This window comes from Podarcis erhardii (assembly GCF_964252035.2).
Source record: "Podarcis erhardii genome assembly, chromosome: 1".
In the NCBI taxonomy this organism is placed as follows: domain Eukaryota; kingdom Metazoa; phylum Chordata; class Lepidosauria; order Squamata; family Lacertidae; genus Podarcis; species Podarcis erhardii.
Window position 1 is genome coordinate 108,494,521 of NC_138497.1, and position 27,990 is coordinate 108,522,510.

Genomic DNA, 27,990 nt, shown 5'->3' on the forward strand with positions numbered 1-27,990 from the left:
GCTTGTTCTAAAGTAAACAGCCAGATGAATTGAGCCTGCATCCTAAAATTGCCAATATAATGATGCTGTTAACAAAATCTATGGTTAATACAGACTACAGATCTACCTCATTTTTTAAATAGACCTCTGTGGTACATAAACTGGAGGCAGGGGCAAAAGAGTAATTTAGAGAGGCAGGCATACAATTATTAGGAATAAGTGCTTCTGAGCCCCCAGGAATGTTCTTACTACTGGAACTGAGCTCAACAGCCATTTCCTATGAGAATCCATGCCTAGCTTTTATCCAAGCTTTCTTCATTTCAGCTGACTAATTAAGGAGGGAGAAAGGTGTAGATTAGAAGTTTGGCCAGGTGTGGAAGATCGGGGAAGAGAAGTGAATTTGGTGTTGCGCAATCTTCCCTAATATCTGTCTGGGTGCCAATCTTCTCTGCGTAACACTGTTTTGCTTATAACCTGCCAAAAAACAACAACCACACACTGTTGCCCTTTCTCCACACGTAAGAACTTCTCTAGTTCAGTAGGGCTGCAGTCCCGTAAAGTCAGCTGTATTGAACTCCACGCAGCTTGCTTCTGAGATGGGCACAGGATTGCACTGTTGGGTTGCAATCCTACAAGGTAGAGGACTCAACAAACTTTAACATCACCTACATGAGATTTAGGGACGCGGGTGGCACTGTGGGTTAAACCACAGAGCCCAGGACTTGCCGATCAGAAGGTCCATGGTTCAAATCCCCATGATGGGGTGAGCTCCTGTTGCTCGGTCCGTGCTCCTGCCAACCTAGCAGTTCAAAAGCACGTCAAAGTGCAAGTAGATAAATAGGTACCACTCCGGTGGGAAGGTAAACGGCGTTTCAACCTGGAAGCTGTATGCCGGCTCCCTTGGCCAGTAAAGCGAGATGAGCGCCGCAACCCCAGAGTCGGCCACGACTGGACCTAACGGTCCGGGGTCCCTTTACCTTTTACATGAGATTTAATTCCAGGCGGGGACTTAATTTGCGAACGGGTCACTGAGGTATTTAAATTGGTATAAATACAAATTAAAACTCGTGTGTGTGTGTTTGTGTTTGTGTTTTGTAGGGTGGGGTGGGAGATGCAGTGTAGTAGTATTCTGACACCTCTAAAACCGCCGCGTGGACCTTGCACCATTTAATTCAACGAGTCTCAGCGACCTGTACAGATAGAACCGCGCGCGCACACACGCGCGCACCCCGGGCGTCATTCCAGCAAGTGACGTGTATCATACGTCACACGCCCCAAGGGTAAGTGTGGCCCCACCCACAAAACCACAAAAGCACCAGCTCTTCCGCTTTCCCGGCAGCCTCCGGGCGCCTCCTCGGCACACATCGACCTCACCGGAGATAGTCATGAGATAAGGGGGGGGGGGAGGGTGTTGTATGTGCGTCGACGCTGGTTGCGGCTCCTGCTCTCGCGAGAGCAGTTTGGGGAGAAGCTCGCGGCGAGTCGGGGCCGTTGGCTCGGCGGTGATTGGCAGGCGGCGCTGGGTGGCTCCCTCCCCTCGCTCGACTCGGCGTTGAAGCGGCCGCCATTGTCGGATCAGCCAGCAGCTGGAGGAGGAGGAAGCAGAGTCGGAGAGCGGCAAGCGGCGGTGAGCAGCTTGTGTCTCGTGTTCCGTGTCTCGTCTGGTGGGGTGGGGGGCACATGGGGCGAAGTGGGGGCGCTGCTCCGTGTCGGGGCTGGAGGCGAGGGCCACCGTTTTGAAGCTGGAGGCTCCATCTTGTGTGAGAGTGAGTCGGCAGGAGCCCTTGGCCCAGTTCTCGTTTTCCCTTGTAAGGCTCTGAGGGACTGGCCTGACCCCCCTTATCCAGCAGTCCTGATGGCTACGTGAGCAGAAAATAAAAATAATTCCTCTCAGGCAGGCGTACCTTTTTTCCTTTTCAAATGCTTCCCAACCATGCAGTCGAGGAGGTGGAACTGGAAATTCTCACTGGCTTTCGCCCCATAAGTGTGCCAAGAAAAAAAAAAGGGAAGGGACTCGTATTACTGGTTTTCAACCGACTGTAAACATAACATAACAACAACACACGGAATACATATTAATTTGCATTGCCTGTTTCAAAAAGTAACAGTAGGGACAGATATGCAACTAGGTTCGTTGATTTAATTAGTCCTCTCCATAGAGATACATGTGTTACGGGGTTGGCAATAACTATGCAGCCTCTAATACCTCCCCCCCCCCTTACCCTGTTGTTACGACATGCTGTACTTCTTTCCATTTGTCGTCTTCATCAGGTTTATGTCTTGCCCTTCCTCCCAAGGTGTGTACCTGGTGTTATTCCCTATGTTATCCACGTGTCAACTCTGTGACATAGGTAAGGCTGAGAGCAATGGGCGTTGGAATTGAGGCCCAGGTCTCCCTAGCCCATTTCCAGTTGTGCATCCAGAGCATCCCTTAGTTTCTCAGCAGCATTTACACGTCTTTGATTATTTATGTCTAATAAATGCTTTGGAACAAGCTTTGACTCGTCTAGCCTTTACGGCATTGCCTTTCTCTTCCTCAGCTATGTCCCATGGGGCAGCTTGACACAGATTCTGGGGCCGCTCTGATTCTCTCCGCCCCCCCCCCCAAGAAGCTAATAGAAAGATCCTTGTTCTAGTTTCTCCATTTCCCTTTTCTCATGTCCCATTGTGTGACACTTTGCTCCTTACAGACTTGTTTCCTCTTCTGCAAGGGGGTTACAGAGACCATTGGCATACAATTGTCAGCAGCCTCACAGGGCTGCAATTTTTGCATGCCTCTGCATCACTTGGTGAAGTTGCCCACAGATGAGTACTGTGTCACCATTGAAAAAGTATTGTGTTTAAGGTGGCATAAGCTGATAAACCTTGGGTTGTGGTCTTTACTCAGAAGTGGCTTTTAATACAGTGGTACCTTTGGTTAAGAACTTAATTTGTTCCAGAGGTCCGTTCTTAACCTGAAACTGTTCTTAACCAGAGGTACCACTTTAGCTAATGGGGCCGTCACGCCACCATTCTGCAATTTCTGTTCTCATCCTGTTCTTAACCCGAGGTACTATTTCTGGGTTAGCGGAGTCTGTAACCTGAAACGTCCATAACCCGAGGTACCACTGTATATGAAAATCTTGATGTTACAGTGATGAACATGAATGTATAATTCGTTCTGCATTTACTACAGTTATGTAATGTAACACTACTCCCTTGTTTAGGACATCCAGCTCACACTTTAAAAGTGGCCCGAGAGAACAGTAAGTTTTGTTTCCTGCAGCCAATCCTGAATTAGTGCTAAAATTTGGAGTAGTGCTATCTTACCGGTAAACAGCTAGTTTAATCTGCAGGGAACTAGATCTGTTTTCAGTAACTGCTTTGACTAAGTTTGCTCAAGTAATGATGTTTATCGTATGTGAGTATGTTAGAATTTGCCATGAGGATGAGAAGAATCCTTACATTGCCCCAAGAGGGCTGCAGTGACTTAATGGAAGTGTTGTTATATTAGTTTAGCTAAATTAGTGCCCTAGCTTTATGTTCAGACTCCTGTTGGAGAAACATTGAACATGAAGTAGTTCATGATATTTGCTCCCTAATAATTTATACTCTGTGATGTTTTCCCCAAGACGGCCTTCTTTGTCTCAGGATGAGATAATTGCGAAACTGCATTAGAAGGGAGAATGCAGATGTAAAAATTTGCCCCTCAGGAGAAACATTGCTTAATTAGATGTGTTCTGTATGGAACAATGTGTGTTGCAAGTAGGTCTAAATCATCACTGTCAGTGTTGCAAGAGTTTTTTTGGAAGCAATATTGCAGGGAGGAAGTTAGGGAAGTTCTTAGAGCCAGCATCAATAGCAGAGTTTTGTTGGTAAGCTGCAACTTTCTTTGCTGCAACTTCACTTTACCATCTTCAGAATCTGTTTGCCATGTTCTTTTCCTGCCATTGTAAACAGGGAAGGAAGATGGCTTCTTTAGCTGGATATAGTCTTGCTTATTTAGAGACAGTTTTGTTTCCTTCTTCCTCCAGTTTTTACTTGTCTGGGGCCAAGTTAAACATTATGGCAGCATGAGTGTGGGTGGGGTGGGAAAGAAAAGCAATACAGTAGTCTTCTTCAGAACTCTTTTTACCTAGATATTTTTATCCCAGTTGGGCTTACATTCTGTTTTGGAGACAACTGGGATGAAAACATAAGGACGAAGCAGTTTGGTGAAGCGCAGTGGTGTGTCCACTATGTGTCCACTGTCAGCAAGGGTAATTTTCAGCTGACATTTGATAACTTTTACTATATATTGCACTGAGCATCTCTGTTTTCTCCTAAGAACTTCAGCCAAACCCATTACCTAAAATGATCTCTTTCTTGGATACAGAGAAAAGACAAGTGATAAACAGTTTGTATTGTTTTCAACATTGTGTACTCATGACTTTTACATTGCTACTTCATTAAAACCTACTTTTAGCTTCAGGCACCATTCAAAAGACTTTTTTGTACAGTTATTCAGTCAAATTTATAAGCTGTTCCTTGAACTATTTGAATGACATTGGCAAAGTATCTGTACTTAATCAAACAAATGTGTAATTGGATTGATCTGGTAGATTTGAACTCTCAAATGCCTCCTTTTAAGGCCTCTCATCAAAAGTGCCTTCGAAAACTTTAGCAGCTGATGGGTAATGTGAGAGATAAGATAATGGTTAAAGAAGAGGCAGTGATAAAAATACAGCAACAGACTTAATCAGGGAGAGAAAGAAATAGTGGAGTCTCTTAGGGAACTATGTTGGGAATCAGGGCTTCTTAGCTGATTTCTAACAGTAATTGGTCAAACCAGTGAGCCATGCAGAGATGCAGTGCATTTCAAAGTACAGTGGTACCTCGGGTTAAGAACTTAATTCGTTCTGGAGGTCCATTCTTAACCTGAAACTGTTCTTAACCTGAAGCGCCACTTTAGCTAATGGGGCCTTCTGCTGCTGCCGCTGCACGATTTCTGTTCTCATCCTGAAGCAAAGTTCTTAACCCGAGGTACTGTTTCTTGGTTAGCAGTATCTGTAACCTGAAGCATCTGTAACCTGAGGTACCACTGTACAGATGCAGGGAAAAGGAGATTCACTGCTGTGACTGCCCTGCTGGTGATGGGGAAGAGGGGTAATTCTAGGAGCATGTAGTGACACTTTAGATCCATTGAATCCAAATCCTCTTGTACTGCAGAACTGGGAGAAAGCTATGTCAATTTTAAAGAATGTGTAATTCCCCTCTCCATTGGAACCAGTGGGTAGGGGTGGTACCTCTTTCAAGGACCCTTCATAAGATTGCTCTGCCCATAAACTTGGAAAAAGTAATGCAGTCCCAAAACTACATGACTATTAACTTCAGTCAATTGGGTAGATGATACAGTAAATATTCTTTAAGTGACTCAGTTCTGAAGTGTACAGGATATTGTTGGCAGGACATGAGCAAAACTTCCAAAGACATCGTAACTTTTAAATGGCAGCAATAAAATAGCAGTTCAGCAGAGGAAAAATATTTAAATGTAGTCATTGCAGAAACAAACATAAGAAAAAATACAGTTCCTTAGAGTAAAATACAATATGCAGAAAATAATCATAAACGTGTAGACCGAACCCCAGTTTTGAGCACACTGCGTCTTTTTGAATTTCTGCCCATCTAGTCCTCATCTAGTCTGGATGGGCGCATGGAAGCAGTCTTGGGATAACTGAGTACCTGATCTGGCTTGAGTCCTAAACAAAACATTATTCACAAAACATTATCGTGTGAATACAGCATGAGGCTTCATTACCTCAGACAAACATGCATGTTATGCCTTAAACTTTAGAGTGGAAGGTTATATGTGTATTCTTAACATAACCAAAAAATAAGAATGAGGAAGGTACTGAGGCCAGAAAAAGGAAGGAACTGGTTAGATGCAACTGAATGTGCTCAAACCAGAAGGTACTGCTTGATGAAACTTACACTTTTTGCGTCTGCACACAAAACCGTCAGTAGTGACTTCTCAGAAGTTGAGGGAAGAGTAATGAGCCATGAGCCAACAGTGTGACGCGGCAGCTAAAAAAGCCAATGCAATTCTGGGCTGCATCAATAGGAGTATTGCATCTAGATCAAGGGAAGTAATAGTGCCACTGTATTCTGCTCTGGTCAGACCTCACTTGGAGTACTGTGTCCAGTTCTGGGCACCACAGTTCAAGAAGGACACTGACAAACTGGAACGTGTCCAGAGGAGGGCAACCAAAATGGTCAAAGGCCTGGAAATGATGCCTTATGAAGAACGGCTAAGGGAGCTGGGCATGTTTAGCCTGGAGAAGAGGAGGTTAAGGGGTGATATGATAGCCATGTTCAAATATATAAAAGGATGTCACATAGAGGAGGGAGAAAGGTTGTTTTCTGCTGCTCCAGAGAAGCGGACACGGAGCAATGGTTCCAAACTACAAGAAAGAAGATTACACCTAAACATTAGGAAGAACTTCCTGACAGTAAGAGCTGTTCGACAGTGGAATTTGCTGCCAAGGAGTGTCTTGGAGTCTCCTTCTTTGGAGGTCTTTAAGCAGAGGCTTGACAACCATATGTCAGGAGTGCTCTGATGGTGTTTCCTGCTTGGCAGGGGGTTGGACTTGATGGCCCTTGTGGTCTCTTCCAACTCTATGATTCTATGATTGTGTTGGCGTACTAATGTTCCATGTATAGTGGCCATGGGTTGCATTTAAGCAAGACACTAAGCATGTGCAATGATACCCAGGAAGTTCTTACAGTCTGAATGTACAGTAATAACTGTACGTGACTTAGAAAATCACAAAAAGCTCATTCCCCCAAAGCCAGGTGAACTTGTCTGTGCACATTTGTGAGTTGATGGAGTGCGGAAACAGCTCTGTGTGCTTGCTTTTTCTTGTTTTTTATTATGAAGTAAGCTACATTTCCACTAGGTTACACACAGGGTATTTACTTTCAGGGCTGTATATCTTGTGAACAGCTTTTGAAATACAGTGGTGCCCCGCAAGACGAACGCCTCGCAAGACGGAAAAACCGCTAGACGAAAGGGTTTTCCGTTTTGGAGGCGCTTCACAAAACGAATTTCCCTATGGGCTTGCTTCGCAAGACGAAAATGTCTTGCGAGTTCCTGCGGGGTTTTTTCCCTCCCCCCCCCTTTTTCTAAGCTGCTAAGCCGCTTATCAGCTGATCCGCTAAGCTGCTAAAAGCCGCTAATAGCGCTAAGCCGCTAAGCCGTCAATGGGCTTACTTCGCAAGATGAAAAAACCGCTAGACGAAGAGAATCGCGGAACGGATTCTTTTCGTCTTGCGAGGCACCACTGTAGTTTATTTATTACTAAGGTTTTATGAGCTTCTTCTAGATAACCAGGTTAATAACTTTATTAGAAGGTAGCAGGTGCTCAGTGTTGACCTTCCTGAAACTTTATTATGATACCTCAACATGTATGACTTTTCTACTCTTGCATATCATACATTTCAGAAATGCCAGCTTCTTTAGGTTTACTTCTAGTAAGTGCTTCCTTGTAGTTTTTAGCTGTGACTTGTCAAGCTTTGACTAGGTATGTATTTGTTACTCCAGTTCTATGAATAATGTCATCTGAGGGGAATGGCTGTCATTTTTCTGATCAGCAGGTAAAACTGTATAGTAAACTGGAACCTCTTTGTCCCAAACTGAAACCACTGTTGTGACATTAATTGGATAGCCACTTGTGCAATTTGGGGTGTTGTTCTTAAAGCCCCCAAACTTCTACTTGTGTTGTGTCCCTTCAAAAAAGTTCAGCAAGTGTTATAGCATTGTCCAGACTTTGATTTTGTTGCTGTTTAGCGACTGTAAGAAGACATTATCCATTACAGTAGACCAAATAATTAAGAGGCTGCAGTTTATTTCCAAGTTTCTGAAATGTATATATTTGCTTTGTACTTAGATTTAACCTTAATTTGTTGATCCTCAGGTTAGTGTATAAACATTTGTGCAAAGCTTAATGTTACAAGCCATATGAATGCTAAATTTATAACTTGTATTGTTGTATTACTACAAAGAATATGCTCCATTATTTAATTGGAAATATAAATATTTTTTTCATATTGCATAGAATATGGAATCAAAGCCACCAAGAATTCCAAGAAGGGTATCCACTCAGCCATCCAGTTCTCAAAGTGCTGGGACAGGAGCAGGAAATGGAGGAACCAGTTTAACTGACTCATATCTTACAAGAGAATCTTCACTTAGATTGGAACCTGGATGCCAAGTAAGTAGTATTTGATGGTGATACATGCTTCATTCAGCTTCCGCTTCTGAGTTTCTGCTCAGGAACAAATGAGTGGACTTAAGTTGCATGAAAAGGGGATACCTTGCTAGGAAAAAGAACTTTAATTAATCTGTTTAACATGTTAAGATATGATCATGATAAGATGTCCAAAAACATCTTCTGAAGCCTTGATAGATTTATTTAATACCAGAAATTCTGTCACTTGGCAGTTTGTGAATGACACAGATCTCTTCATACTGATTAAACCTTAGGTGTATGTATTAGTCTTTTATACAGATATTAATGGTAACCTTTATATATTAGAACAGTGTTTCTCAAGTGTGGGTTCCCTAGCTACTGTTGGACTACAAATCCTATCATCCCATACCACTGGCCCTGCTTAGCTAGGGATGATGGGAGTTGTAGTCCAACAACAGCTGGAAACCCAACTAAAAGTGCATTCTCAAATGCACAAATCCTTTGTCTTGGACAAAGGAGCCTGAGTGACAAAAAGTGTAAAAGAATAAAAGAAAAAGGGGAATGAAGTTTACAGCTATTAAGCTTATAAAAAGTATGCTTATTGGTTTGGGGTATTACGCATATCTCAAGGAAATAAATAAAAAAGTGTTGTTAGCTTGATTGTCACATCAGAGTTCTGAAATTAAGGTTTTGTGGAAACAAGCACAAATCCTGCACACCTTTATTAGGACGGTAAATTTGGTTAAATTAGTCTAATCTCCCCGAGTATTATAACTGCAGTGGAAGGACAGGCTATGCATTTTCTAAATATATATTTTTTAAATTGAACAAAGCATAAGGGCTACATTCTACTCTTTAGTGGCTACTTTATAGGGATAAGCTTAATTTTTATATAGCAATAACTGTGGTAGGCATGCAAACCATATATATCTTCTCCCTCACAGGATGGGTGCATTAATGTGGGGTAAGGTAGGTTGGGCTATAATCCCAAGGGGTATTAGGGCAGAGATAAAACTTCTTTGCCAACTCAAAAACTGAGATGACCTGTGCTTTGTGGCAGACTTAGCCTAGCCCCATGATAATGATATACAAATAACACCTTTTATTATTTTCCATATTAGTACATGCCATTTAGCCTTAAACAATATAATGCTATCCCTGTCCCTGTTATTGGGTGGTCCATTGAGAGACCACATGACCATCTCTGAGTGCAAAGCTCACTGAGTTCATTCTGTGACCCGCACTTTCCAGTTCAACATATAAACATTCTTTCTGCCACTTATATTCCTTCCCCACCTGATGGGCGGACTTCCTACAGGGCAAATGCAGCACTAGTAGTGCATGCTAGGTATTTGGCGATAAGTTCTTAGTAAAGAAGATTGGCTTGTTTCCATAACTTACAAGCAAGCAACTGCTGCACTGCTGGAAAAAAAACACTTCTTTTTTCCTCAATTGCCAACATACTGTCTATATTGTCAATATACTGTCCATAATTAGAATATATATATGTGGCCTTGGAATTTCTCTTCCAAGTTTACTTTTTTGTATTCTGTATGTGTAGAATGCTAGACTACATAGTGCAGTATTGCTATTTTAAAGCATTATCCTAAAACAGGGTTTGGCTTCAACTGAAAAGTGGTATTGGGAAATAGTTTATTTTGTAGGTGCTTTTAGCTATCTTTTTTGAAGAATTAAGCCTCTAAATATAGAAATGCTTGTGGCTATTTTAAGCTTTAGCATTTCTCTGTTAAGAGTAACTTACAAAACAAGGACTTGGGCAGGGATATAGCTCTTTCTCAGTTTGTTTCCAGTAGATTATATAAGCAGGAATTCTCCTGCGGGAATGTTCTTAAGACTGTCTTACAGGTATGACCACTTGTAAAAAAATGAGTTGCATTCCTGCAACACTTTAGAAACTTAGTTGGTGCTTCCTGTAAGTAGGCGATTTAACTACCATCCTTCAGTTGAAAGGATGCTTTATTGAATTCAGTGTGATTTGATTTTAAGTAAACATGGGTAGGAAGGGGCTCATAGTCATATTTTCTTAGCCCAGAATAGAACATTTAAAATGCTTTAAGGCCATTTTCTCAAAGCATTTTAAGCTGCTTATGTGAAATAAAAAATAATCAGAGAAATCAGCCAATAGAAAACATATGCAGTCCTCACAGAGGGTGGGCAAAAAAACACAATTTCCGCACTGTGGTAGGCAGAGCATTCCAGAGCTACAAAGGTAATATCTAGATAGCTGTGTGGCTTGAATCATATTCAAACAGTACAAGCCTGTGGTTCGTACTGGTATATGCATATTGAAAGAAATGGTCATTTGGGTATATTGGACCCAGACACTAAAGTCAAAGCATTTTGAATTTGGTTTGATAGTATATAGGCAGTTACTGCTGCTGCAACAGCGCAGGGTTTAAATAAGTGTTCCTTGTAATACCTGTCAAAAGATGGTTCTGGTTATTGTAGCAGATGAAGTTTTGAAGTCATTTTCATGGACAGCCTATTTAAAGTTCATTGCAGAAGTAAAGCCTAGAAATTATAAAAGCCTGTATCAGGGTAGCAAGTTCAGCTGCATGTCTTGTAATATTCTACAAGACATTCTACAAGTAATATTCTATTGGAATTTTTTGAGAGAGTGATCCATGAACGATAGTGATTATTAGGCCTTCAATGAAACACCTAATGGGTGTTTGGATAATTTCAATGGGATAATTGAAAATGAATATTCAGAGTATCAGAAATGTCAAAATGTGGCCCAAATGAAATGTAAGATGAACAAACTTTGCCTGGCTTAAACCATCTTCCACTTATGGGCTTCTGGAAAGGCAAACGTGAAGAAGGAAGTGAATAAATGCTGTCATACTAGATAGCTCTTCCTCACAAGGGAATTTTCCTGGATTGTTCCTTACCCAGCGTACTGTAACACATTTCGAATATTGTGTTGGGAATGTTGACCTTATATGTACAGGTACCATGTTCCTGGTGTGGCATATAAATTTTATTTATTTATGTTACTATTTATTCATTTATCCCACCCATCCTTCTGAAGGAGCTTGCTATACAAATACAATCAACACAGAACAATAATAAATCCAGTGTAAAATCAATATTTTAAAAAATGCATTACAGCAGGATGCCATTGACTGTACTGTAAAACTCTGCTCCAAATTAGGTCTTGGTTGCCAGTATATCAGTGTTAAGCACACCAGCACTGCTGTACTCCCAGCCACAGGTCCCTGGCAGGCTAATCTTGCAGTTAATTGCAATTCCATTTATTTGTGATGATAGATATGCTTTGCATATTTTCTTTTATCCTGCCTGGTGCAATGTTCAAACCAGCCTCAGGCAGTAGTCACCATGGTGATACACTGTTAGCAAGATATTCATTCCTCTTATTCTAAAGACAGCCAGTGTGGTGTAGTGGTTAAGAGCGGTGGACTCGTAATCTGGGGAACCGGGTTCGCGTCTCCACTCCTCCACATGCAGCTCCTGGGTGACCTTGGGCCAGTCACACTTCTCTGAAGTCTCTCAGCCCCACTCACCTCACAGAGTGTTTCTTGTGGGGGAGGAAGGGAAAGGAGAATGTTAGCCGCTTTGAGGCTCCTTAAAGGGAGTGAAAGGCGGGATATCAAATCCAAACTCTTCTTCTCTTCTAAAGAAATCTAGTAGAGTAACAGTACTTAACTGTCAGGTAAGTAAGTACACCGAACTGACACCCAACATTTGCAGCTTTTAAATTGATAGCTTGAGTTCATTTTTAAAGATTTCCATTCTTGGACTAAAGTACAAATCCTACTGGGACACATTCATTTGTGTATATATAGTTGTGGTATATCACAAATCTATAAAAGTAATCGTCCTTCCTCCAAAAAAGTACAGGAGTTGCTTCACATTATCCAAAGTGTAATACTCTGGGTACAAACATAGCTTTTATGTACTTATTAAAATCGTAAGGATGGTAAGGATGGTAGCCATAGATGGAACTCAACTTGATGTCTTGAGCAGAAATGTGACCATATTACTTTGTAGGATTCTAGTCGGTTGCATAGTTCCAGTAGAGACTGGGCAATTGGAGAAAGAGAAGCATATGAAAGCCCATGGAAGCTTCCAGCTTCATCTCCAACTCGCTACTCAGGAACACTTGATCGTCCATGGTCTGGAAGATTGTTGGGAAGCAGAAACAGACTGGTAAGAGCTGTTTGTATCCTAAATATTTATTTTAAAATGTTTTCCAAGTTTGCAGTCGCATTAATTTAATTTCTTGTAAGTAAGTTTCAAAGAAACATGCAAATGTTATCAGTTGTCTAGTTTTGTGTTAGACTGCAGTTGAATTGCAGAAATGTAGCTTTCTCTTAGGAAACTAAGATGCCTAGAATTGTATTAGAAAAATCCAAGCATCTGTAAGTATCTGTGCTTAGCCATTATGGACTTTGTAGAATCCTGTTTTGCGAACATTACCCACAAATTACTTAGTTTTTGCCTAACAACTCTTTCCCTGTAATATTTTGCCCATACTCATTGGGTACGGAAGCTCCACTTTTGTTCTCATCTGAAGAAGCAGTTAGATTGGCAGACATGAGAGAAGGCATTCTTGGGGTGGCCTCCAAATATGGAGATTAAGTACAGCATTTTATATGTTTTTTCTTGTTTTTGTTCAGGAAATGTTGTTGTTTTATTTCCCCCCCCTCAAACAACAACAACAACACTTTTTACATTGTAACAAACAGTGCAAACTTCACTTTTTCAGTATCTGCATTCAGTCTGGAAGTTTCTAACTTTTGCTCTGTGAGTTACATTTCTGTGTAAGGCAATGGGGTGGAAGAAATGAAGGGAAATTAAGGATGGAGACATGTGTCTGCAGCCGCCTTGAGTCCTTGTCAGGGAAAAAGGTGGGATATAACAGAAAGAACAACAACAACAATTCTAACATAGAGAAATTTAATAAAAAATAAGCACACAATTATAAATTCACAAGCATATTTATATTTTATATAAATAGTGCTAAATTTAATTTAAAGAGTTGGCATTATTTCCCACACTAAGACCCCAAATTAACTATTAATTTAGATGTATATTCTGCTTTAACTATCACAAAGTGGCTTCCAAAAGATAAAATATGAAACCACATAGCTATTACAACAAAATAGAATACATGGAAAAACGCTTAACACCAGCAGAGAGGCATCCTAAAAGCTCTGCACAGCTTTGACAAAGCAATGCTACTGCTGCAAATGCTTTGTTGCTAGTAGATGAAAACCTTTCCCTTAGTGATGGTACCTTATAATTCTTCAGATTATTTTAAAATGGGAGGTGGGTGAAGGTGGTAACCTGGGGAAAGGCACTCCTACTATAATCAGGGTCTAGGTTGCAGTCATTTAGGTTGCAGTCCTGTACACCAAGGGTGGGGATCATATGGCCCTTCTGATCTTACACTATTAACTTCCATCATTCCTAACCATTGGGGTTGAAGAAAGCTGGAGTCTAACAACATTTGAATTTCCACAGGTTCTTCACCCCCTGCTGCTGTACATACTTGCCAGGAGAAGCCTCACTGAACTCTGTGAGACTTTTACATGAGGAGACATGCTTAGGATAGTACTATTAAGACTTGAAAATTTGACGCAGATTCAGCCTAGAATCAAACCAGCAGCTAATGCAGATAAAAAGAGCAGGTGTTAACAAATGTCACATCTGGTTCCAACCAGGAGCTGCACTATGGCTTTCTGTGTCTGATGACATTTTAAGGGGCAGCCACATGAATGCATAAATTAAAATCCGAGAAGATTTCAGAGCATGTAAGACATTAGCTTCTGAATGTGAAAATGAATGATAGTTTAAAAACAGTTTTAAGAGAAACTGTGCTAATTGAACTGTTTTCTTTAAAACCTGTTGAACTGTGCTAAAGGGATTGTGTATATCCTTGAGAATGGATCTAACCATGTTGTCTAAATAGTAAGAAAAAACCTTTTAACTAGTATTACTTAACAGTGAATACAGTCATACCTCAGGTTGAATGCGCTTTGGGTTGAGCGCGTTCGAGTTGCGCTCCTCGGCAACCCGGAAGTAACGGAGCGCGTTACTTCCGGGTTTCTCCGCATGCGCAGACGCGGCGAAAAGCGACGCGCGTGTGCGCAGACGTGCCACCGCTACTTACATTTACTTCTAGATGTGAACGGGGCTCCGGAACGGATCCTGTTCGTATCTAGAGGTACCACTGTAGAAATATCAAATCCTGTGTTTCTGGTTGTTGGACTTGGAGCCCTTTGCACTATCTCTGATTCTGAAGCTTGCTCCCAAGTCTTTAAAAAGAGGGAGGGAAGATCACCAATAGATATTAGACTTATTTTTAATACTTTTAAGGGTAAGCCTGCTCTTTTTCAACCTCATTCATACAAGCCCTTTTCATTATATAACCCAAGCATTTTCACTTTGATTTGATTTAATATTCTGCTAGCTTATTTTTTTAAGGCCCAGTATTTTGCAGAAAAGTAGTAACCTTTCAAAACATTGTTTGTAGTCTACATCTTCATCTTCACCTCTTACATCTTCTTGGTTTGGCGAATCTGAAAGAACTCAGGGATCATATTCTTCAAGACTGCATAGCCAGCAACAGGATACTGATTCTAAGAGACCTAAACTTTCTTATACATCTACCTCTAGTGTGAGAAATAATGGTTTAAACACAGTTTCAGGTAAGTGATGTGCTAAAAGGTATAAAATGATGTGTATTTATTTTGTTTTATACTGAAGCTAGCTTCTTGCTATCCATGCTCTTAGACAAGCACAGTTGTCTTGTGGAAACTTAAAAATTAACAAATGTTATGGCTTTTTGTGGGGTTGAGTCTATTTCATCAGATGCATATAGCATCACATACTATTATTATGCTCCTAAAATATCTATTTGGGGCAATGAAATACATATAAAGCTTTTATTCCACAACCAGAGTTTCTAGTATAGAGTGGCTTTGACTGATCGACAAGTAATGGCAATATTGCCATTACAATAACAATAACTATATTGTTGTGCATAATTTTCAGAAGAGAGAAGTGTATTCCAATCAGGCCTAAAAACACAGCAGTAAATATTGTGTGTTTAAGACTTTTATCAAGGAAGCAAGAATACATATCTTTTTCACTTTTTGATTTTAGATTCCCCATGGAGATACAGCAATGTACCCAGATCTTCATCCATGGTACTTGGATCATTAGGAACTGAACTTGCAAGAGAGAGGAGAGAGCTGGAAAGAACAGAACCATCTATTAGCAGTCTTGTGGACTGTAGTCGCAGAAATGGTGACTTTTCATCTTCATCATGTATGTATTGTTTCATTCTATTTATGAGGTTCAGTCTATTATCTGTTTTTGCTTAGATGAAGACACTGTTCTTGGCTCACATGGCAGGATAGAAATTTCAGGGGGTTTAGAATGTTGCTAATTGTGAACGGCAAAGTTTTACTTAAAGAATCCTTACGGGTTGAATGTATTGGGCCAGTTTTTTTAAAAAAACTTAACTTCTAGTCCCGTTACTAGTTTAAGCTAATAAAATAGCATTATTGAACAGTACTAAGGATATGGCTTCCTAATTGTGCACTGTCTCCAGGGATGCATTTGTGGGAGGAAGGTATGCTCATCCTAGGTTTGGGGCCACATTTGGAATTTTGAGAAAGTGCTGAGGGTGCCAGTCCTAAAATGGCTGCTGTTAAGGGTGTGGCCTATTTAACACAAAATAGCTGTCACATCCAAAAAAGTAGAATAAGAAAAGAGATGGGGGGGTGGGAATGGTTCAAATTTGGTCAAAACAGTTTCAAAAACTTAGAAATGTTAATTCTTGTTGCTTCTCTTGTCTTCTGCTGGTGTGTCACTATAGAGAAAATAAAATATAACTGAACCCAGGAGTAATTTTGAATTGCTACAGCCAGCCATACATGTGTATAGTCACAAATAAAAAGACATAGTTAATGCTGGCTGGCAGTTGTTGTTGTTGTTGTTGTTGTTGTTGTTGTTGTTGTTGTTGTTGTTGTTGTTGTTGTTGTAATATTATCTTTATGGAATAGAAAAGAATAGAAATACACAGAAAATAAATAAACTTACCAGAGTAGTAGGGCCAGTTGCTACTGCACACTGTCTAATTTCTCAAATGTTGGTTGTGAGAATAAAATGGGGAGGGGGAAGGCTGAACCAAGTATGCTGTCGTGAATTTCTTGGAAGAAGGGCGTGCTAAAAATGCCCTATATCAATATAATCAACCATGTTCTAAGCAAGACCAAGGGTTGTAGCTCTAGCATACTTACATGCCAATAAGCTCCACTAAATTCAGTGGACTTATTTCTGAGCAAAAATGCATATAATTGGGGTCTCGTTAAAAATGCACTTCTTGGGCTCTAGTTAATAATAATCATATTTGGTTAGTCTTATCTACATAGCAGTATTTTACAGTTGACCTTTTGTGATTCTTATTATTGTAGATCTTCAGGAAAGATCTTCTGCTTCGTATGCACAGGGAGCAAGACCAAAAGAGAACTCGCTGAGCTCTTTGAGGCTGAACACATCCATGAACCGCCAGTTGCCTTCTGAACATCAGTCATCATTACTCTCTCGAGAGCATAGCTGGAATTCAAGATCTAACTATGTCCCAAGAGAAGTAGAATCTTCTGAAAGGAATATACAACCAGAGTTTACCCTTGGTGCCATGAGAAGTGGAAGCGGTTCCTCAAACAGTTCCGAAAGAGTTATGCCATCCCAAAGGTCACTGAGTGAGCCTCCTGCAGATACTGAAGGAAGGCGTACAACAAGACAACTGTTGTCTCGTTTAGCTTCTAGTATGTCATCAACATTTTTCTCAAGAAGGTCTAGCCAGGACTCATTGACTTCAAGACCATTAGGTTCTGAAGATTCAACTGTTCCAAGAGCTCATTCTTCTACCCAAGCTAGTGCTACTAACACAGTTACAACTTCTGAAGGCACAGAAGGGCAGACTCCTGATGTTTCTCAGGGATTTAGCTTTCTTAGAAGACGATGGGGCCTGTCGGGTGTTTCATCAAATCCTAGTTCTGATTCGGAAGCTGAAAGTTACAGACCCGATTCTGAAAGTAGAAATTCAGGTTCTTGGCTATCATCTTCCCTGAGGAACAGGTGCACACCTTTGTTTTCCAGAAGACGAAGAGAAGGAAGAGATGAAACTGCAAGAACCTCTACCTCTGAAACTCCAGCTAGATCACTGCATCTTTTCAGAAGAAGAGAACCTGGTGGGGAGGTATCTCTTGAAGCACAAAGTGAATCCCTCAGGCCTGCTGCCAGGCCACCAACACCTGCAGTACCTAATGGTGCTATGTCTGTTGCCTCTGGGCCAGATTCAGCGCATGGTAGAAGAAATTCAGGAATATCAGGAATGTTTCCTGGTTCTCTCTTCCGGTTTGCAGTGCCCCCAACCCTGGGGAGTAATTTGTCTGACAATGTTATGATAACTGTCGATATTATTCCTTCAAGCTGGAATCAACCTGATGGACAAGATAATGACAAGTCAAAAATACTATCCTCAAGAGACCCTGAAAGGCTTCAAAAAATTAAAGAGAGGTAAAAGCACTATTTCTATAGCTTTTTAAATGGAGTTTTAAATCAATTATAAAACTGATACCATGTACCAAGAAATCTTCAACTTTTTTTGGGGGGGGGGGAAATGTTGGTTTTCCAAAAAATTGCTCCTCTGTTTTAACTGAGGTGGGGGTGGGGTTTTCTGCCAACTTGCCTTTATCTGCAGCCCTGCACACCATTCTTAATGCTCCCCAATCCCCAGGAGCAGACTTAGGGGATGTGCAGGGGGCTGTAGATGGAAGAGAGGGCAGCAAGTCTCATTTGGTGAATATCACCTCTTTTGTTCATGCAAGGAATGTTAGGATCCAAGGCAATGTTCCTAGAGATGGTATACACCCCCTAGTTAATGGTCTCTCTTCAGTGCCATTAATAACTTGGGTTGGGAAAAGCTTCGTGATTGTCTCACATGTGAATGTGATTCAGATTAATGCGTTAACATGTGAAAAGTGTATTCCAAGTTTTTTCTGCATAATAATTGTTTCCTCTTACTTAGCCTCCTTTCCGAGGACTCTGAAGAGGAGGAGGGAGACTTATGTAGAATTTGTCAGATGTCGTCTACTTCTGCTACTAACCTCTTAATAGAGCCATGTAAATGCACTGGAAGTCTGCGCTATGTTCACCAGGAGTGTATGAAAAAGTGGCTACAATCCAAGATTAACTCAGGTAAGGCAACTCCTTTTTAGGACAAGATTTTTTTCTTTGCTCCCGAGTTGCTCTTCCATTGACTGAAGGCTTGATGCAATGGGGACTTCAAATACCTACTTATGTTTCTGTTTCTGTTTTTGTGTGTATATATGACCATAGAGAGACATACCACACTTTTTATGCTAGGGCGTCACCAACCTTTTTGGATAAGGGGGCATATTTCAAATTTTGAGAGTGTTGTGGGACCAGTAACAAAATGGCCTCCATAGGGGCGGGGCATAACACAAGATGGCCGCCATTGGGACATGCCTTAGCATAATGTTAGATAATAGTCATATTGACGCTTTTTACATAGTTGTATTTTCAGACTATACAATGCTTAATCTGTTTAATTTGTTACTGCTATACAACTGTTAAAGGCACAAGAACCCTGCCCCCCCTTCCCCTTGCCAACCCATCCAAAGTCTAGGCTGCCATCCTGTACCCACTTACCTGGAAGTAAGCCCCATTAAAGAAAAATGCTTGCTTCTGAGTAGATTATGTATACAGTTGTACTGCATTGAACTATATAATGAATTCTTCATGAATGCCTATTCCTTAGTTCCTGCACAGCAGAAGACATGCCTAAATTTCTTTGAAGAGTTTTCACATTTGTCTTTAGCGGGGAGAGGAATTTTGCAGAAAATAATTTATAGGATCTATTTAATCTCAGATGAACCCCTCACAGGAAAGATGGATCCTGGTTGCTAGAGGAAAAAGAAAGGGCAATTTATGGCGATTCAAGGGACTAGAACTTAAGACAGAAGCGGGGAAATTGCATTAAAGGGGAGGGGAAGATTTGCAATTATTTAGGACCTGAAGGATTTCTATTCATTTACCAATCACAACTCTGACTTCATTCATTGGCTAAAACCACTGACAGGTGGGAGCAGCCAGGCTGAGTCATTTCACAGAAATTGGCTTGGAAGAGTGCCTGTGCTCTGTTTTGTAACATTTTCCTGGAAGGGCTAGAGATGCACTTTTTTAAAAAGAGAAGGCTCAAAGAGGCCGGGGCTCTTTGACCAGTGAAGGACTTTGCTAGCACTGCGTTAGCAACCTGCCCCCTCCCCCTTATATGAATCTGTACATAAATTTATACGCTTCAATGAAGGAGAATATGATGTTGCTAGTAAGTGAACTGCGAAACATAAGTCATGCAGCTGAAACTTATGGCTGTTTGATCACTGGCACCAGTGTATTCTGCCTTGCATGTTTATTTTTTATTAATGGCTCAGCTATATAAACAAAGATAAACCTATCTTTCTGTTTCTTAGTGTGCTTTCATATGCCCAGTTGACTCAAGAATGCCTTCACTCTGAAACAAAAAGTGTAACTCCCTTGTTCCCTCAGGTTCTTCACTGGTAGCAGTAACTACTTGTGAGCTGTGCAAAGAGAAGCTGCATCTCAATCTTGACAATTTTGATATCCATGAGCTTCATAGAGCACATGCAAATGAACAAGTTAGTATATTTTGGCTAATTTGGTAAGTGTCAGTTTTGTGCTGTGATTCGGGACCCTTTTTTTTCCTAGAAGAAAATATCAGTTCAGGTCAAATTTGATACTGAATTTTTAATTGTCCTAAATAAATCACAAACTACATTTGATATCTACAATGCCCGTTTAGAATAACATTCTGTCATATGTGTGTATATCTTGGGCTTTGTGTCTGTGTGTTTGTGTTCTAATTTTTTAATTTTGGGGGGCGGTAACTCAGTGAGCATCTGCCTTGCATGCAGGCAGTTCTGACTTCAATCCCCAACATCTCTAAGTAGGAATGGAAGAGACCCCTGCCTGAAACCTTGGGAGTGCTGTTGCCAGGCCCATGTAGACAATGCTGAGCTAGATGGATCCTGTGGTCTGATACAGTATGAGGCAGCATCCTACGTTCCTAAGACACAATGCAAAACAAAATAAATGGGAAGCCAGAATGATCATTGATAAAGTGACCTCACTTGCTGTGTGGTCCAAGATAAAAGTTGGGATTATGGAATAGCAGAAACAAACTCTTCTGACAGTGACAGTGCAGTTTTATCTCAAAAGATGTCTATAGGATGAACTCTTAATAATATGTCTGTGGAAGCGTCCTCCTTCCTCCACGCTGACCTTCCCTCATGGAGTCTGAAGGGAGAGTGTAGTTCACCTGAATGCTGTCACAATCCTCCCTGCTCAGTGAGAGATTGTGTAGCTTTCTAATAACGGGGAGGATTTTCAGTCTGAAGTAAAAAGTGTTACGTACTTGCAGTTCCATTTCCCATGCACTATGCGGAAGGTCATGGGAGGTGATAGGACCAGACACCATTAATGAATAGAGTAGGCTTTAGACGCACTTGGAAAGGGCAGCGCTAGTTTCCATTGATAAGTAAGTAGATATCAATGGGGCATTAGTCATAAGCAGTGTGTGTGCTGATGCTGAATATATTTCCCTTCTACAGTTTTACAAAATAGGCTTAGCAAGAGGTGCTAGGAGAATTTTTAAAGACGAGGGGTAGGTCTGAGAACATTTTGGGGGGGCGTGGCGTGTTGAAAGGCATACATGTGCAAACCTACCTGCCAACAAATGAAATTGCTAGTGTCTTTGACAGAATCCTCCCTGTCAAACAGGTATAATATACTTGTGCATCTTTCTAACCAATATGCAGATGAAACCTTTTTGTGTCTCATATTCATTGCTATATAAACACCAAGTTGTATTAAGCTTCAATATAAGTTTTATAAATGTATAATGTATTTTGCTTCTGTTTTTTAATACTTTATGCTTATTTGAATCATTACATTTAATTTAGAGTTTGAGTTTTGAATATTTATCAAGGGCACCCTTTGTTTTGCAGAAAGGAGCCCAGAAGACTTCCCATTATTTAGTGTGGCTCTCATTTTCAATTTTCTCAAGATGTCTACTTAAGTATAGAATTAGTCATTTTAGTGAGGTGTTCATTTACTTGGAAGAACGGTCTTTACAAAGCAGTTTCTTTAAAAGTGCAATCATGTTAAGATTGAAATCTTTGATGGATATTAAGCAATAATGCTCCTGCATGTGCTGGGATAAAATAATCAGTGTAAAACAGCACTCATTGTGCATTTAAGACAACTTAAATGTTTGACTTGATGATACCCTCTTTCTCCAGGCAGACTATGAATTTATCAGTTCTGGGCTTTACCTTGTAGTATTGTTGCACTTGTGTGAACAGCGCTTTTCAGATATGCTGGGAACTACAAGTGAGGCCAACACACGTGTCCGGGTAAGTAAGTGGTGCAAACAGCTTCTGTGGCAGAAGCAGATTGTGACACTTGTTAAAGCATGTTTTGATATTTTCTCGAATTTTGTACTGGTCAGAATCAAAAGCCACACTCCCAGCTGGGGCTTTCTGCTCATTCCTGCTGCAGTCTCTCATGCCCCAAAGTTGCTCACAAAAGTCTGAAGACCCTCTGGAGATGTTATATAGGAAATGCAGCCATGTACACATGTTCTGTTGGCACAAGTCCTTCCTGCTTGCATACGGGGTTCTAGTTATTTCCTAAAGTACTGCTTAACAAACAAAGCCACACACATTGGGGAGATTAAATAGGCATTGGGTAGCATCTGAATGTAATTTTAAAGTTGATTAAGAGTACGTTAAGGCAGCATTTCCCAGCTTTGGATCCTCAACTGGACTCCGTTCTTCTCCAGCGAGCACTACTACTTGTTTGGGATGATGAAAGTTGTAGTCTAGCAACATCTTGGGATCCAAGGACAAGAAAAAGCATATAGCAGGAGTGGGCTACATTTCCTTTGGAGCAATGTCTCTGCGTTTGTGTGTCACATGCAGAGAGTAGGTGGGGCCAGAGCTGATGGGTGGAGCCACAAACTAATCTGGAAAAAAGGCTGTCCTGCATCCATGACTATCTCAGATAAGAATTCTCAATTAATACAGGTCTACCTGAAGTAAAACCCACTGGGTTTTATATGGTTACATTCAAATTGGTATATAGAGGGGGGGTTTTTTCAGTGCAACAAACACATACAACTACTGGTCATGCAAGTAATAACTTCCTTACTTTACTATGCTAGACACACATTTATGGAAAAGATGTTCTTGAACATCTGGGAATAAAAATACTACCAGCACTCACCGATTTATTTTCACCAAATAAAACACTACTCCAAGTTATTCTGAAATTGCATCGAAAGAGAAAAAAGGAGGAAGTAATGGGGTGGAAGAATGGGGCAGCTTCAGGAGCATTGGGGGCCATATAAAATGAGGCTGGGGGCTGCATGCAGTCCCTACATTGCAGGTTGGCCACCTGTACTGGTACATTACTGGTAAAGGAAAGTGGAGGATAAGCATAACCTCCATGAACATGCATTAATTTTTCTATTCTAAAAAGTCTCATATGCCTATTTGGGCTCATGAGCATCATTGTAGTTGCCCTTTTTCCAAACTATGAAGTCCCATGCAGCCTCTGCTTGTAGATAAATTGACCCACTGCCTGTTCTATCCACTTTCCACTACTTGATACCTTTTTTGAGCAGACTTTGTTATATTTTTTCTTGATTGACCAATAAAGATCCCTAGAAATGTGCCTGTTTGAGAAAGGATTTTATTTTATCCTCTAGCAAAGTCCCCTGGATGGCTGGTGCTATCAAGATTGACTAAAATATGCAGGAGTTAATGACAACTATCTATGCAAGTTTTTCTCAAAACCCACTCCTTCCTGAACAAGGAGTTTCATCTAATGATAGATTTCATTCTGTTACAATTATAGTACTTAAGCAAGATTTTCTTACACTCTTGCTTGCTCAAAGGGTGTCCTTGACAGATATTCAAAAAACCCCAAATCCAGTCATTCTAAATCATTGTTCTAGTTTTGGATCTGAAGATCTGCATGTATTTCCGTGAACTATATAGTAAACTAGACTGAAACTTGCAAGTAGGTTCACAGTCAACATATGTCCATTTCTAAGGCCTAGCTCATACAGTACTTTTCTACATGCAGTTAATAACTTCTGCATTAAGAAACTTAACATGTGAATTGTTGGGTCAGTTTTAGCCATGCACATTCCCACATTTTTGTGGAGAAACTTACATGTGTGAATTTCTGGCTCACAGATACAGATGGTGTTTCCTGGGCCTTTTTAAAGCCTCTGCGATTATCAGTATCCCTTCACCCCCTTGGCCCAGCTCACATGTTTTTCTATAGGTGTGCATTCATGGGGATAATTGGGACTCTTCATTAGCAAGATAGACAAAAGAAAGTATTATATACAGCACATAGTCATTCTGTGGAATCTGCTTCCACAACAGGTCAGGATGGCCAACTGCTTGGATGGACAAGGCTGTGTCCTACCTCCACTATTGGAGGCTGCATGCCTCCTACTACCAGTTGCTGGAAATCCCATGGGTATCTGGTTGGCTACTGTGAGAACAGAGTGCTGAACTACATAAGCTATTGGCCTGATGTAGCAGACTGTTCTTATTGGGAAAACTTAAATTCTTCCATGGCATATATATGCTTTGGGGTTTATGAATTGTTTTACAGGCCTGCGGTGATTTACAACTTTTAAAACTACCTTATTTCTGTATTATTTCTAGTTTATTAATCTTGCAAGGACTCTTCAGGCACACATGGATGATATTGAAAGTAGGTGGCTTCTGCTTGTTTTAGTTTCATTTAAAAGTCAAAGATGAAGTTTATTCTTGCTTCGTATCTTGCGATGTATAATGCTGAGTACTTGGCTGATGTGCAATTTTCACGCAGCTGTGACTGGTATACCTAATAAAACTGAAAGGGAAAAGAGTCCATTAAAAGCACTCATTCTTGACTGGATTGTTCCCTTTAGCAAGACCATTCTGAATGAAGAGAAACCTCTTACTGTCTCAATCTGACTTTCAGGTGGACATTAGGAATTTGTCTAGCTGTCTCCTAATGTCTGCCTCCGAATAACGTAATCAACTTCTCAGGAGTGTGTACTTCTATAATGAAATCTTAAGTAACTTGTAGAGAGGTGTCCTTTAGAGGTAATTACGTTTTTGGGAAGGGCTGCTGCTTTGTAGGTGATGACTAACTTGGTCATGTCTAGTATAAACCACCTGACTTTCTGCTTGCATTTTGGACAGAATATGCATTAGCCAATTATAGCACCAGTAGAATAGCTGTAACTTACATTGCATGTTCGTAGTAATCAGTCTCTAGTATGTATCTATGCTGAAGTGTTAGTGAGGAGGGCCTGAGATCTATAGTTGCTTTGCCATACAGTCTGTGGTGAACCCGTTAGTGGATCAGCAAGAGGGAAAAAAGGTGAGCATTTACAGTTGTTAAACTTGAAGTTATTAGTAGTTTCTTGTTCCCTGTAAACCCTACAGCTGTACATTCCCATGCCCCCTTTTCTCTTCCCAATGAGTAGGAATCTCAATAGTCTTTGATACCAACTGAAGTTGAATTAGTCCAAGCTGTGTGCTTCTTTTGGTTCTGCTTGAGCTGATGAAACCCTGATTACAGCAGAAGCCAGGAATTTGTGAGCTGGCTCGTAGAGCAGAATGTCTTCTTCAGTGTTTGTGCAGAAATGCTTGTATTTGTAGAGAGGAGAAATATAGTATTGCCAGGAACCAGCTGCCTTTATTTTTCTCTTCCTTGAAGCTCTCTCATATGTTCTTATTTCAGCCGTGCTGCTCTTATGGAGCAACACTATCTACCCTCCTTTAATCAGTTTCCGATAGTTGCAAATCATTTTGCTGCCCTCTTTAAATACCATTTTCTAGTTTGCTGCTCCTACAGCTATAGCTGTTTGGTATAATTTATTCTACTTAATGGATTTTTTGCTTCCTTTTCAATGAATTTTGGGAATGTGTAGGCCACTGACACACTTTGGGTGGGAGCAACTGGTTTGGTAGCTATTTAGAAAATGTATTATACTTTAAACACAAGTGATTCAGTCAGACTCTTCCCATATGAACTGCCCTGGACCCTGCAATCGTAATCAGGGGCCCTTCTGCTGCGTGTGCCACCTCCACTGGAGTTCTGGAGGGTGAAACACGAGAACAGGCCTTTTCTGCAGTGGCTCCCCACTTGTGGAATGCTCTCCCCAGGGAAGCTCACCTGGCACCTTCGTTACATATCTGTAGGCGCCAGGTAAAAACCTTCTTCTTCTCCCAGGCTTTTGGCTAATTAAACAATCTATGGCCTTTTAAACTGGGGGGGGGGTATTGTTTTTGTGTGTTACTATGGTATGTATTTTTGTGGTTTTTTTATATTTTAAACTACCCTGTAATCTTTGAAGGACAGTATAGAAATTTAATGAAGAATAATAATAGTTTAGCAACTTTTCCTTTCTGAGGGACGTGGATTTAACCTTTGCTTCTGCTGAAAGTGTTTCAAAATGTCATTTATTGTTAATATAGTGCCTTCCATGTACATGTATTTGTACATCAAATGAAAGCAAAATCACACAGTGCATCGTACAAAGAGTTATATCCAGCATAAGCATACTTTGAATAAATCCACAGTAATAATTGAATTAAATTAGAGTGTATTGATCTTAGTGAGTCTGCTCTGAGTATGACTTAGTTGGATAGAACTCATAGACTTCCTAGAAAACTTTGGACTGAAATGGTTAAAATAGAAACTAGGCTATTGTGGTGATTGGGAATTTCCTCTTAAATGTTGCTTAAAGGATACAATTAATGGGTACAAAAAAAGTATGATGGTCTTATTTTAACAATTAAAAAAATAGGTTACCTTAGGACATTTCAGAAATACCTGACTTCTCTGATAATTTTCAATTTTTTCGTCAATAAAATTGAAAGCTTTACCCCCACCCACGCATTGGGTTTAAAATACATTTGCTTCCATTTACTTCATGATGCTCATTAAATATTGATTTCATTTTAGCATAAGCATATGTAGGTGTTTTTCCATTTTCAGTTCAAGAGATAAAATTTGTGTGTGTGTTGTGAAGCATGACTGTGGTTTTCAATTTAGGAAGCATTCTATTTGGAAACAATTAAAATTACATATATGCTATGTTAAACATGTTTGTGTTCAAATTAAAAATTGCTTCCTGTACCTTAGAGTTGTAGAAAGGTTTTTGATTGGGTTGTGTACCTTCAGCAGCTTCTGATGATGATGATTCTGAAGATGGTGAACTCGACAGAACACTTGATGTTGCATAAATGTGAATGGAAGGACCGGGTGGATACTCAACTGGCACAAGTACCATCAGTATGCATATGTTTTGTAAAACACACTGAATGCTATTAGATTTCTGACGCATTGCTGAATTCAAAAATTTGCTGTTGCACATTGGTATCGAGAGACCTGCAAGTGTGTTGTTTCTCCTTTGAGATTATGACATGTATGCCTTCTTCTAAAATAACAGATTTTTACGTGTAAGGCAAATGATCTCCTTTTGTATAAACTTCTTACAAGTAATCAGTTAAACTTCTGGAAAATGTTTCTCAACTTTTGCTCTTCTACTGGCTCTAAGTGGTAACATTAAAGTGTGTTTGCAAGTCATGGGGAGGAGATAGTTCTGTGTTAGCTTTCCATTTTAAAACACCTCTGGGAAGTCTCTTTTATTTTGCTTCCAGTGTTAACCAAGGTTGAGTGAGGGAATGAATGGGTTCTGTGAAGTTAGTGTTAAGTTTCTAAGTTTTTCTTGAGGAATGTTTAACTCAAAGCAATAAATTTGCAAGGGGCTACTAATAAGCGTTAATTATGGCTTTTATAGGTATTGATTTTGAAACTGCTGATTATATTTGATAATAATATTGTGTAGAAGTTCCGGTAAGGAATTGCAGCTGTAAACACTTGCATTTCAGCATTCCTGGAAGGAATAAAACTTATGGTTTAGAATCTTAACCAAGCTATTTATCTTAATGAACCTTTTTTAGAACCCACATTCACTGCTGAAGCACTGGTTATCAATGTGTTTTCTAGTGTTGTCACTTGTTTGTTAAATAAAAATTACAATGCATACGAATTGCCTGCCTTCTTAAAATACAGTAGATAATAGTGTACAACTTGTCTTCTAAACTGCAATCTGCATTTAAGTTCTTTAAAATTCTGGGGAGAATTCAGCCTTGTGTTCTTCTGATAGTTGATAGTTCTGTCTACACAGATCTTTCAGCTTGTCAAGACAGAACATCCTCCGCGCCTTCAGGAAGAAAGGATTGGGAGTAGTGACATTGTAGGCTGCTGCTCATTATGTCACACACCATGGCCACTGGTGTGAATGAAATTTAGCATAATATGCAGGCCAAAAAGCCACAGTTCCATAATGCAGCAGGTATTGCAGTATGAAAGGAACATTTGGAAGACAGGATTGAAGTGCCAGAATTAAAATCAAGAAAATGAATTAATTCCCCATATCTGAATACAGACCTAAGATCACCTTCTGAAACCTTTCAGCAAGGAAGGAGAGGCTGCTATTTCTAATCCTTTGCAGATGTTCTATAGTATGGTTTAAGTTTTGAAAGCTATTTAATGATCTAAGAACTGTAACCATTATCTCTCTCCCCCCCCCCCTCCAACCTTGGCAATTGCTGTAGCCGTT

The 27,990-nt window shown here is 40.3% G+C and overlaps 1 protein-coding gene across 6 annotated transcripts; it reads left to right on the top strand.

Annotated features, from left to right (window-relative positions):
* The first annotated feature begins 1,388 nt into the window (after positions 1–1,388).
* MARCHF7 (membrane associated ring-CH-type finger 7) lies at positions 1,389–27,417 on the top strand. 6 transcript variants are annotated; one of them, XM_081871659.1, is made up of 12 exons: positions 1,389–1,606; positions 2,251–2,330; positions 8,052–8,207; positions 12,219–12,377; positions 14,707–14,881; positions 15,339–15,503; positions 16,655–17,762; positions 18,274–18,443; positions 19,815–19,924; positions 21,587–21,700; positions 24,032–24,080; positions 26,547–27,417. In XM_081871659.1, the coding sequence occupies exons 3-12, from the start codon at positions 8,055–8,057 to the stop codon at positions 26,606–26,608; spliced, it is 2,265 nt and encodes a 754-aa protein (XP_081727785.1). In that variant the 5' UTR covers positions 1,389–1,606; positions 2,251–2,330; positions 8,052–8,054; the 3' UTR covers positions 26,609–27,417. The 6 variants fall into 6 exon arrangements, 4 of the variants coding, with proteins under 4 accessions (XP_081727785.1, XP_081727786.1, XP_081727784.1 ...); XM_081871660.1 differs by having other exon boundaries at positions 2,277–2,330; XR_014158889.1 differs by lacking the exon at positions 2,251–2,330 and having other exon boundaries at positions 19,815–19,947.
* Positions 27,418–27,990: the final 573 nt, after the last annotated feature.

Bases quoted from the DNA above. Each gene is read 5' to 3' on its own strand.
- MARCHF7 (XM_081871659.1), top strand. From the start codon at position 8,055: ATGGAATCAAAGCCACCAAGAATTCCAAGAAGGGTATCCACTCAGCCA. The intron at 15,504-16,654 runs GTATGTATTGTT...TTATTATTGTAG, and splicing joins TGACTTTTCATCTTCATCAT to ATCTTCAGGAAAGATCTTCT. The intron at 17,763-18,273 runs GTAAAAGCACTA...CCTCTTACTTAG, and splicing joins CTTCAAAAAATTAAAGAGAG to CCTCCTTTCCGAGGACTCTG.